The sequence below is a fragment of the Lupinus angustifolius genome, chromosome LG15, assembly GCF_001865875.1.
Source record: "Lupinus angustifolius cultivar Tanjil chromosome LG15, LupAngTanjil_v1.0, whole genome shotgun sequence".
NCBI classification, from domain to species: Eukaryota; Viridiplantae; Streptophyta; class Magnoliopsida; order Fabales; family Fabaceae; genus Lupinus; species Lupinus angustifolius.
The window spans coordinates 10,007,179-10,020,720 of NC_032023.1; the positions used below are offsets into that span (position 1 = coordinate 10,007,179).

A 13,542-nucleotide genomic window follows, 5' to 3' on the forward strand; every position below is an offset into this window, starting at 1 on the left:
ACATGCAAATTATTTAGCTTTTCAATATCCATTGTTGTTTCCATTTAGGGAGGATGGTTACAGACATGATGTTTGTCACAGAGCTAGACCTGATTCTCAAAATAGGAAACGAAATCGTCTAACAGTGAGAGAATGGATATCCTTTAGACTACAAACAAGGAAGATTGAGGCTTAAACTTTGTTGAGGTCAAGAAGACTATTTCATCGATTTTTAGTTGATGCTTATAATATGGTGGAGTCTGGACGACTATCTTTTATCAAAAGAAATCAGTCAAAGTTAAGGGTTGATAAATATAGAAATTTGAAAAAGTCTCAAACAAGTGACCAAATTGAAGGATCAAATATTGGAAAAAGAGTCATATTACCTTCAAACTTTGTTGGTAGTCGTAGGTACATGGATCAATTATACTTTGATGGGAAGGTCATTTGTAGTTCATTGGGATTTCCTGATTTATTTCTAACAATGACATGCAATCCTAATTGGCCTGAAATTGTAAGATTTCTTAATCCTTTGGGTTTGAAGTCGCATGATAGGCCAGATATAATTTCAAGAGTGTTCAAAATGAAGTTTGAACAATTGCTTCAAGATATAAATAAAAGACATGTGTTGGGTAAAGTAATTGCGTGTAAGTATATATTTCATAATATATTTAGCTTTATCTCATATATGTTACTATATAAGTAATTTTGGATACTTATTATTCCTTTATGATTTAATATTTCAGATATGTACACCATTGAATTCCATAAGAGAGATATACCACATGTGCACTTGCTTATTTTTTTGCATCCTTCTAACAAATATCCATCTCCAACTGACGTTGATAGAATTATCTCTGCTGAAATTCCAAATAAGAATGATGATCCTGAATGGTGAAGTCACATATGATTCATGGTTCATGTAGTTCTTGCAATATGTCTTCTCCATGTATCAAAGATAGTAAGTGCTCTCGGTATTTTCCAAAAAAAATTCCAACAGTCTACAATTGTTGATGAGGAGGGATATCCTATCTATATGAGAAGAGATAATGGAAATATTGTTGAAAAAAATGGCATCTCTCTTGACAACCGCTATGTTGTCCCTTATAACCCACAACTATTAATTAAGTATCAAGCTCACATTAATATGGAGTGGTGTAACCAAAGTACCTCAGTTAAGTACTTATTTAAGTATATAAACAAAGGATACGATAGGATCACGATAACTATTGAACCAACAGTTGATGGTGCATCACAAGCTCCCAGTAATGTTGATGAGGTTAAACAATATCTTGATTGTAGATATGTATCACCATCATAAGCATGTTGGAGAATTTTTTAATTTTCAATTCATGGAAGACAACCAGCTGTTGAACGATTATACTTTCATCTTCTAGGAGAACAACCTGTTTACTTTAATGATCACGGGGATATAGACAATATTCTTTTAAGACCAACTATATCAGAATCTATGTTTACATCCTGGATGGAAGCTAATAAAAGATCTCCGGAAGGTAGAACTTTGGGTTATGCTCAATATGTGTCAAACTTTGTTTATGTGAAGAAAACTAGGTCTTGGAAACCAAGAAAATCATATTATACAATTGGAAGCTTAATTTGGGTTGCTCCATGCACTGGTGAGCTTTACTATCTTAGGATGATGTTGACAGTTGTTAAAGGACCAACATGTTATGAAGATTTAGAACTGTTTCAAATATTCGATATGAAACATTCAGGGATGCATGATTTGCCTGTGGCTTACTTAAGGATGATAGAGAATACATTGAAGCTCTAAGATAAGCAAATGATTGGGGTTCTGGTTTCTACTCGAGGAAATTATTTGTGACAATGATTTTATCCACATCAATTAATAGGCCAAATCATGTTTGGGAGAACACATGGCAATGGTTATCTGATGGAATTCTCTACAATCAAAGAAATATTTCCAATAATCAAGGTACTCAACAATTATATTACATTTTATTATTGAAACTTTGTTTTATTTAAATATTCGATATTATATAACACATTTTATACCTTATAGGGTTGATGCTTACGGATTAACAACTACAAAATCTAACTTTATTGGAGATTGAAAAACTACTTGAAGGAAATCGAAGGAGTTTTAAAGACTATCCTTCAATGCCATACCCAAATGGGTACATAACAAGTCAAATAGGCAATAGACTAATATATCAAGAGCTTAATTATGATACACATGAAAATTAAAGAGAAACTTCCACACTCTTTTCAACTCTTTAACAGGTTCTTCTATTTTCTTAGAAAATTCTTGATTTAATGTTACTCCTAATTAAGATATTTCTAATAATAAGATGATGACACACATTTTCATTTTATATTATGCAGAAGAAAAATATAAGATATTCAGGACTATAATGCAAGCTGTTAATTGTCAAGAAGGTCGCATGTTTTTTCTATATGGTTATGGAGGAACTGGAAAAACACATATGTGGCGAACTCTAACATATGCATTGAGATCTCAAAAACATATTGTATTGATTGTGGCTTCAAGTGGTATAGCTTCTTTACTATTATCTGGGGGTAGGACATCACATTCTAAATTCCAGTACCAACTTTTGACAACTCTGTTTGTAACATTCATCAAGGGACTGAACTTGCAGAATTATTGAAACAAACAAAGTTAATTATATGGGATGAAGCTCCAATGGAACATAATTTTTGCTTCGAAGCACTTGATAAAAGTCTTTTTGACATCACGGGAACAACAAATGGCTCAATTTTGTTTGGAGGAAAGGTTGTAGTATTTGGAGTTGATTTTACACAAATATTACCAGTGATTCCAAGAGGTTGTCGTTCAGATATTGTGCATGCAACAATTAATGCTTCTTATCTTTGGCATTAATGTATAGTTTTAACCCTTACAAAGAACATGCATTTACAAAATCATGACAAACAATCAGATAACAAGCAATTCTCTGAGGGGATACTAAAGATGGAAAATGGAAAACTATCTGAACCTAATGATGGTTTTGCTGAAATTGATATCCCAGAGGAACTTCTTATTGTAGATTATGATAACCCAATTGATGCGATAGTGACTAGCACATACCCAAACTTGCAAGAACATTACAAGGATGAGCTATTTCTTCAATGTAGAGCAATACTTGCATCAACAATTGAGATTGTTGATCAAATCAATGAATATGTTTTGATGAAAATTTAAAATATTCAAGTTTATTTAACATACACATTATGTTAAATGTATTAAATTTATTACATTCATATTAATAACTATTCTAATATATACTTATAGGCGATGAAAAAGAATACTTGAGCTCAGATGAAGTTGATATGTCTGATGCTAATGACAATGGAGCATTTAACATATTAACTCCTGAATTTCTAAATTTACTTTCAACATCTGGCCTTCCAAATCATAAGATCAAGCTGAAAGTAGGCACCCCGATTATGTTATTGAGGAATTTAGATCAGTCTGAAGGGTTATGTAACGGTACAAGGTTGGTGGTTACGAAGATGGCTAATCATGTACTTGAGGCAAAAATAATGTCTGGAAAAAACATTGGAAATATCACTTACATTCCTAGGTTATCAATGTCACCATCCCAATCTCCATGGCCTTCAATCTCCATGGCTTTTCATGCTTATCAGAAGACAGTTTCCTATAATTGTGTCAGACGTTATGACAATTAACAAATCGCAAGGTCAATCACTAGAGAGTGTGGGGTTGTATTTACCTAAACCAGTATTCAGTCATGGTCAGTTGTATTAGTTGTTTCAAGAGTGCAGAGCAAAAAGGGATTGAAGATATTGATACATGACAACGATGGTAAACCGTTAAGGAAAACGACAAATGTCGTTTATAAAGAAGTTTTCCAAAATCTTTAACAGGTATTCTACAACTTGTTTTACGTTATGTTTGAAATATTTATTTCCAACTATTACATTTCTTTAAAATAACAGATTCAATATCATACTGTACAACAGCTTTACATCAACAATCAGATATATACAAAGCAAGGTTTATGAGTTAATCTTTAGTTATATTCTCCTTTTAAAAAATATCATCTAAATTTATTCAACTTTTTCTAACATGTTTCCTTTCTTTAACATTACGGGTTCAATACATTGTACCACCATCTTTACATTAGCATTGCATTACTATAAAATATGTTTTAGTAATTATTTCTCAATGACATTTCATTTAACAAGTTATGTAATCACTATTTAATTAAATTCATGCAATACATATTATTACTCGTGCGAACGCACGGGTCTCCTACTAGTAGACATAAGCAGTGATATTCTCATTGACTCTGGTCATGGTTTATTGGGAATAGCATTTCATCCAAACTTTTCAAGAAATGGTCGCTTCTTTGTGTCCTATAATTGTGATCAGATGAGAAATCCTAGATGTTATGGTAGATGCGCATGTAACTCAGATGTAAATTGTGATCCTTCAGAACTTGGTCCTGATGATGGTATCCTCCCATGTCAATTTCACTCTGTAGTAGCAGAATTTACGGTCAATGGCACTTCCTCAAAGCCTTCCAAGGTATGTATTAACAACACAATCCAAAATCCCAATACTCTTTAATACATGGAAACACAATTCTCTCACTATAACAGCGAATTAGGTCTTGCATATCAATTCATGGTTCTAGTGTTTTAAATTGTGGTTGCAGTCGCGATTATAGTTGCTGCGATTGCGGCCATTGCGATACGGATTGCAGTAGTTGCAATGTGATTTATTTTGTGAGTAAAAACATATTTTTGATATCAATGCGGTCTGATGCGGCCTGATGCGGTCCAAATGTGGTTCCATTGCAGCCTGTGCGATCCAAATGTGGTTCCATTGCAGCCTGTGCGATCATATCATTGTGATTCAGTATCATGTAATTGTGGTGATGCAGTTGTAGCGATCACCGCAACTGCAATATTGCGGCTACATCACGCGATTCGGTCCACAATTTGAAACACTGCATGGTTCTTTTGCAACTTGGTTCCTCTTATAAGGAACGAACCAGATTTTCACATATAGTTTAAGTTAAAAGAAAGACCGGGAAAAGAGTAACCGGTGATGTGCACTAACCTACATGAAGTTATAACAAACAAGGTGTTAGTCTAGTGTGTAAGGCTCCGCTAGATCCTCAGGACCAAAAGGTCAAAGGTTCGAATAATGAGAGCACAATTGTTAGGATATGCAACTACGCATCCCAAAAGATATTAGTTTTTTACCTAAAAAGGATAATAGATACCCTGGGTAGTACAAAAAAAACAAGAAATAATTTTTCATGGGATATTTCACATGCCAAAGTTGATTCTATCATATAAGAAGGGGCAATAAAATGGATGCAAGACCCCAAACATACCAATATTTGACTAAGTACAATACCATATACCAATGATGTAAAAATCGTACCGTACCGGCCTGTTCGACCATAAAATCGACGAACTGGACCCAAAACTGGTAGGGTATAGATGTTGAACCGACCAAGTATCAAAACCGGTCAAAATCAGTCAAAAGTCGGTCAAAATTGGTGAACCAATCAAAATCGGTGAACCGACTAATATATGACTAAACCGCTCGGTTTATACACATTTTTTTAAAAAAAAACTTAAAAACCCTTTACAAGGTGACCCATCTTTCCAATCTTTTTTCAACACTTCAAGACACATGCTTCCAAGGCATACTTAGATTACACCTTTTGATTTCTAACATTCGTGTGCAATCTCAGTGACATTTGTGTAATCTTGGAGTACTGTCTGAAGATAAGATTTGGTACAAAAATATAATCTCGATATGAGACAACTTTGACTCCTTGGGGTTAAATGTTCAAACTCCAAATTTATTTGTTTATAGAGTGAGTTATGAACTTGTGCCGTATATTTATATTTTGCGATTGTTAAGTGATACTTTTGGATTGATATATGTTTTGTAATTTAGACTTTAAATTTGTTAAAGACTTAAAGTTCTTTGTTTATGTCAATTTTGCAATGATGTAAAAACCGTACCGTATCGACCCGAAAATCGGAAAACCGGCGAACCGGACCCCTAACCGGTACGGTACAGATGCTGAACTAGCCAAATATCAAAACCGATCAAAATCGGTGAACAGGCTGATATTTGATTAAACCGTCTCGTTTATACCCATATTTGTTTTTTTTTTTAAAAACTTAAAAACTCATTACAAGGTGGCCCATCTTTCCAACTATTCTTCAACACTTCAAGACACATGCTTGACATTTGTGTAATCTTGGATTATTGTTTGAAGATAAGATTTGGTGCAAAAATATAATCTCGATATGAGATAACTTTGACTCATTGGTGTTAAATGTTAAAACTCCAAATTTATTTGCCTTGTAGAGTGAGTTGTGAACTTGTGTCATTTATTTATATTTTGCGGTTGTTAAGTGATACTTTTAAATTGATATATATTTTGTAAATTAGACATTGAATTTATTAAAGACTTAAAGTTGTTTGTTTATGTGAATTTTGAGTAGATTATGAATATGAATTATAAATTTCAGTATCTACCTATTTGAATTTTTTTGGTATGGTTTATAATATATAAATATAAGTAGGTATGTTCAGTTTAACCGACATGCGATTTAATTACTGAACCATCGGTTGAACCACTGAACCACTGTACCAATACCCTGATCGGTTTGATAACCGGTACGGTTTTAACAACACTAGAATTTTGAGTAGATTATGAATATAAATTATAAATTTGAGTATATACTTATTTGAAATTTTTTGTTATAGGTTTATATATATATATAAGCAGATATGTTCATTTTAATTGGCATATGGTTTAATTACTGAAACACCGATTGAATCACTATGTACTATACTAGTACCTTCACCAGTTTGATAACCAGTATGGTTTTAACAACAGTGCACTGACACTATATAATTATTTTAGTCCATCTGTTTTCTTTTTGTAGGCAAAAAGTGCTAATCCATCAGAAGTGAGAAGAATATTCTCAATTGGTATTCCTTACAGTAGAGGTCATGCCGGTCAAATTCTGTTTGGACCTGAAGATGGATATTTGTACCTCATGCTGGCTGATGGCTCCAATCGTGATGATCCTTACAACTTTGCCCAGAATAAAAGGTCCTTACTTGGAAAGATTTTGAGAATTGATGTAAACAATGTACCAAGTAAGTCCTCTAACTCCGTTGAAGACAGTTCTAATTCTAAATATATTATTATTGAGTGAATAACCAAATTGTTAAAAGATGTGGCCTACTTCACAATAGTCACGTCAGAGAAGAAAAACCTCCTTTTAATTCGTGCAGTGTAAAGATCAATCAAACTAGATTACATTGCGATCCGATGCGGTCGTATAATTGCGATTCGATATTATTTCACAATTGTAATGTGATATAGTTGGGATAGTCACCACAATGGTGGCATTCTAAGAAAAGAAGAATTGAAAGAGAAACTTTTTCTTGTATGAAGAAGAACTAAAAGAAAGATGAAGAAGAAATAAGAACTTTAACACTTCTTTAATTAATTGATTGAATGAATAAACAAACTTGATTCTTCTTAATTATTTATAGGAAGAAGAATCTATTAACATCTTAAAATAACAGAACAACTAACAAAACTAACTTAATTAGCACATGCTAAATATGACAAAATACATTAATAACACAATAACTTGGAGCACAAGTAATGGGCCTATTGAGCTTATGCCCAGATTTCTGATCAACTGATCCTTGGCCCTACCTAATTGATGCTTGGCCTGGGTCGTGGCCTGAGTGAGCCACCCGGGCCAAGGCTTGGTTGGTTTGGTTCTTAGGGACAGAGGGCCTTGAATGTGCAAGGCTGTCCTGACTCTGCCCTGGTGCGTGAAGGAGCCTTGAATGGCCTGAGCCCTGTGCAGGATGGCTCTTGCCTGATGCGTGTATGAGACGGTCATTGGCGTCGACAAGGCTATTGGCATGGGCAGAGCTGAGACTGGTGCAGGCGTGGGTAGGGCCACTAGCATGGGCAGAGCTGAGACTGATGCTGGCGTGGGCAGGGCCACTGGCATGGGCTTAATCAGCTTAATCATAACATTAGTTCTAGGCAAGAAACTCAAATCATTACTAACAATAGTATTAACAATATTCAAGTTATTATCAGCATCATTGGCATTTAATTTTGATATCCCCACAAGTTGGGGCACATATGCTTAGGAGACCCAACTTGATGTGAATATCTTTGTAAACAGTAGGTCCTAATGCCTTAGTTAAGGCATCAACAAGTTGCAAATGAGTAGGAACAGGTAGGAGTTTAATCAAACATTGGCTGCATTTCTCTCTTATAGTGTGGCAATCTATCTCAATATGTTTAGTTATTTCATGAAAAACATGATTGGAAGCAAGATAGATGGCAGATTGATTATCACAGTACAGGATAGTAGGCACAGAGTAGTTAAATTGCAAATCTTCTAAAATATAATTAAGCCAAGTGATCTCACAAGTGGTTAAGGAAAGGGCCCTGTATTCTGCTTCACAGGAACTTTTGGAAACAGTCCTTTGCTTCTTTGATTTCCAAGAGATTAAAGAATTCCCTAGGTATATGCAATATCGACTTACAGATCTTCTAGTGTCTGGGCAAGATGCCCAATCACTATCACTATAGGCCTTTAACTGCACAATAGAATTGGTAGGAAAGAACAAACCAAGAGCAGGGGAGCCTTTAACATAACTAAGAACTTTCATAGCAGCAGTGTAGTGCAAATTGGTAGGGAAAGCCATGAATTGGGCTAGTTGATTGACACTAAAGGTTATGTCTGGTCTGGTGTTGGTCAAGTATATTAGTCTTCCAATTAGTCTTCTATAAGCATGAGGGTCTTTGAAAGGTTCATTGTTGTCCTGATGCATATGAGCACCAGGGATCATAGGGGTAGAGGATGGTTTGCATCCAATCATCCCTGCATCAGATAGGATTTCTAATGCATACCTTCTTTGGTTCATAGAAATACCATTTTTGCTCTTAGCAAATTCAAAACCAAGGAAATATTTTAGATCACCTAAATCTTTGGATTTGAAGGTTTTGTCTAGGATTTGTTTAAGGTTATTGATCTCATCAATGTGGTTACCAGTGAGGATAATATCATCCACATAAACTAATATGGCAGTGATTAGGTCTTTGGATGTCCATTTGATGAACAGAGAGTGGTCACCCCTGGATTTATGGTATCCTTTTTGACAAGGAAATTGGAGAGTTTGGCAAACCATTGCCTACTTGCCTGCTTAAGACCATATATGGATTTCTGAAGTTTGCAAACTTCATTTGGTTAGGTATGGAAGAGACCAGGTGGTATGGCCATATAGACCTGCTCATTCAACTCTCCATGAAGAAAAGCATTGTTAACATCTAGTTGTTTAATGTGTCAATTGTGTATGGAAGCCAAAGATAGCACAAGCCTAACAGTGGATATTTTGGCAACAGGGGAAAATGTCTCTAGGTAATCTACCCCCTTAGTTTGGGTGTACCCTTTTGCAACTAATATAGCCTTATGTCTCTCAATACTCCCATCAGCTTTATACTTGATCTTAAACACCCACTTACATCCTATAGCAGACTTATCCTTAGGTAGGGTGCTTATGATCCAGGTATCATTTTCTTGGAGGGCAGACAACTCCTTGTTTATGGGTTCCTGCCATTGAGGAAATTTAATGGCTTGGGAATAAGTCTTTGGCTCATTGTTGGTAGTTATAGACAAGACTCTAGATTTGTGTTTTGCTGAGAGTCTATCATAGTTTAAGTAAGAAGATAGAGGATACTTAGTAAGGGTTGTAGGAACACTGATTCTGTTTAATAAGGCACAGTGATAATCTTGGAGGTAAGTAGGGGTCTTAGGGAGTATTTGTCTGAGGGATGCACATGGTAAGGCGAGTCTGGATCTTAGGCAGGATTGTTGTGAGTGACATTGGCAAAAGATGATGTCTCGAATGACATGATGAATATAGCAGCAGAGCTCTTGATAGAGCTCTGATACCATCTAAGAAAAGAAGAATTGAAAGAGAAACTTCTTGTATGAAGAAGAACTAAAAGAAAGATGAAGATGAAGAAGAAATAAGAACTTTAACACTTCTTTTATCAATTGATTGAATGAATAAACAGACTTGATTCTTCTTAATTATTTATAGGAAGAAGAATCTATTAACAACTTAAAATAACAGAACAACTAACAAAACTAAAATAATTAGCACATGCTAAATATGACAAAATGCATGAATAACACAATAACTTGGAGCACAAGTAATGGACCTATTGAGCTTATGCACAGATTTCTGATCAACTGATCCTTGGCCCTGCCTAACTGATGCTTGGCCTGGGTCGTGGCCTGAGTGAGCCACTTGGGCCAAGGCTTGGTTGGCTTGGTTCTTAGGGACAAAGGGCCCTAAATGTGCAAGGCTACCCTGACTCTGCCCTAGTGCATGAAGGAGCCTTGAATGGCCTGAGCCCTGTGCAGGATGGCTCTTGCCTGATGCGTGTATGAGACGGTCATTGGCGTGGACAGGGCCATTGGCATGGGCAGAGCTGAGACGGGTGCAGGCGTAGGCAGGGCCACTAGCATGGGCAGAGCTGAGACTGATGTTGGCGTGGGCAGGGCCACTGGCATGGGCTTAATCAGCTTAATCATAACATTAGTTCTAGGCAAGAAACTCAAAACATTACTAACAATAGTATTAACAATATTCAAGTTATTATCATCATCATTGGCATTTAATTTTGATAAGCATCTCGTGATTGAATCGACAATTTGAATCACTACTTACCCCTATTTCACTTGATTTTTTTATCTTCTTTACCAATACATCGTAAGCTATCATGTCAAATAAATTATAAATTTGGTAACACTTAACTTTTAGATTTATTTATGTTTTTTATAAATAATTAAATGAGCTAAATTAAATATACTTAAAAAATAAATCTATAATCATCTTTAAAGGATGAGAGTTTACACATTTTTAACCAAAAAATTCATTTCATAGCATCAAGTAAAATAAAGTTTGTTTCTCTAAGTTGACTCTTCCCCCATCTATACTACATTACCACCTCTTGTTGTGCTTTTGCGCTATGCTTCTCCATTCTGCTTCTTGGTCTACTTCTGCGTCCAGCCAAGACTTTCTTTATGAGGATGTATCGTAAGTTGTCTAAATGAGGGAACCATATACTATGGATTGATTATTCACTATTAAACATCACAACCCCACCCCAAACCTCCTCTCAAGTTGGCACTAATGTCTCTAGTTGACTTTTCCTACAAACCCTTTTGGTGGGATATGTTCTCTTTCTAGACCTACTACTTTCATGATCCCTAACAATACAGTTTCCAGTAGACTTAACAATGATCACTTTATTTTGACATTATATTGGTAGGTACCCAGGAAATAAATGACAAGGGCTTGTGGGGAAATTATTCTATACCTATGGATAATCCATATATTAATGATAAGGAGCTTCAGCCTGAGATATGGGCTATTGGTTTCAAGAATCCTTGGCGCTGTAGTTTTGATTCTCAGAGACCATCTTATTTTCTCTGCGGAGACGCTGGGCAGGTTCAGTGATTTCATTTTTTACATGTTCAATAATCCCATTTATAAAGATCGGTTATCTATACACATTTGTACATACTACAACTCTTACTTATATACATTTCTCCACTATACATCATGTTCATCCACATTTATGCTAACCAAATGTTGTACAAATGCAATCTAGAAATTGAGAAATAATATATTTCATAACTGGTGATTTAAATTGCATACCACTTCATGTGATGTGACCACAATATTGCGGTTGTATTGACTGCCACAACTACATCATACCGCAATTACAGTTGTGACACTGAATCACAATGATGTGGTCAAACAAGGCTGCAGCGCAACCATATTGGGCCGCATCAATTTCAAAAACATTTTCTTAATTACAAAATAATTCACCACATAACTGCCGCAATGACCACAGTCAGTCACAGTAACAACAACTACAATCGTCATAGCAACCACAATTTACAACATTATTCGTAACTTGATACATGGGAGTTTGGGACTTTTGGAGAGCTCATATTTCATGCATTGTTCTTTAATATGAAGTTCTTGTTTCCTTAAGATCTTTCTCTACCTTCTGTTTTATTCCGTATAGGATCAGTATGAAGAGATTGATATGGTTAAAAAGGGACAGAACTATGGGTGGCGAATCTATGAGGGTCCATTTCTCTTTCATCCATCACAGTCTCCCATAGGAAACAACTCCGTCAGCTCCATAAACCCAACCTTTCCAATACTGGGTTACAGTCATTCTGACATTGATAATATAACAGGGTCTGCAAGCATAATAGGTGGTTATTTTTATCGGTCTATGACCGATCCTTGCTTATATGGAAGGTTGATTAGCCATTTTGCCTTTTATCTCTATTTGCGAGTTGTCTTCCAATAATTTATGTGATTTGTAAGATAAATTAACTTTTGATGTGTTACCCCATATAGTGAATTTGGTATGCAATACCAAAGTTTTAAATAATGATTTTAGTAATGGTTTTGGGCATTTGTGGTCAATGTGCCTATAATTTCGATTGCCATATGGTTTCAGCAAAATCCAAAACCTTAACATATTGGTGGTCGCGAACCTAAATTCAAAACCTTTGGGGATATGTTGTGTATACAGAGAACTATGTAGCTATTATGCCACATGTAGAAGTACAAATAGCATTTTTTAAATACATTTGATAACATGTATAATGTGTTGATATTTCAGGTACTTGTACACAGATTTGTATGCAGGATCTATAATGGTGGGTATAGAAAGTCCTGAAAGCAGTAGAAACTTTTCCAGTGCCAAGATTACTTCTATGTGTGCTCATGACTCTCCAATGCCATGTTCATTTGTACATGGAAGTCCAATCCCTTCTCTGGGGTATGTGTATTCATTAGCAGAAGATAATAATAAGGACATTTATTATCTAACAAGCACTGGGGTTTACAGAGTGGCACGACCGAGTCGCTGTAATTATTTATGCACAGAGGAAAAGGTTGATGGTTTAACAAATTACAAGTCTCACTCTTCTTCCCCATTGTTAGCAGATTTTGATTTTCTCATGTTGTTCCTCTTTGTCACTGTACATTTTGTTATATTTTAGAAAGTAATGATATTGTTTGGGGCAAGGAAAATGTTTTCTTTAACTCCAAATCTTGGAAACTCACTAGACGTAAGTTGTTGTTTAACTAATTTGGGAGTTGAGAAAAGTACTCAATAATTTGAAGGATAATTGTAGGGTTGAGATACGGTAGTGGAGTAAAATTTGGGAATATAAAATAGAACTAAAAATTTAGGAATTAAAAATACTACATTTTCTTATGTAAATCTATCTATTTTTTAACTATATAAAAAAACAAATCTCAATCTTGTACACATGTCACATGTACAATGAAAATTTTCCCGCCCATTCTTTCCCTCACTCAATACATCTATCTATTAACTATATAAGAAAATAATGTCTCATTCTTTTTTAACTGTACACGTGTCACATGGACAATGAATATTTTCCCGCCCA

At 35.2% G+C, this 13,542-nt stretch overlaps 1 protein-coding gene across 1 annotated transcript; it reads left to right on the plus strand.

The window, feature by feature from the left end:
* Positions 2,891 to 13,306, plus strand: LOC109327690 (HIPL1 protein-like). The gene is made up of 7 exons (XM_019560855.1): positions 2,891 to 3,113; positions 3,275 to 3,658; positions 4,269 to 4,534; positions 6,931 to 7,147; positions 11,370 to 11,548; positions 12,135 to 12,376; positions 12,747 to 13,306. Exons 1-7 carry the CDS (start codon positions 2,891 to 2,893, stop codon positions 13,126 to 13,128), a joined length of 1,893 nt encoding a protein of 630 aa, XP_019416400.1. The 3' UTR covers positions 13,129 to 13,306.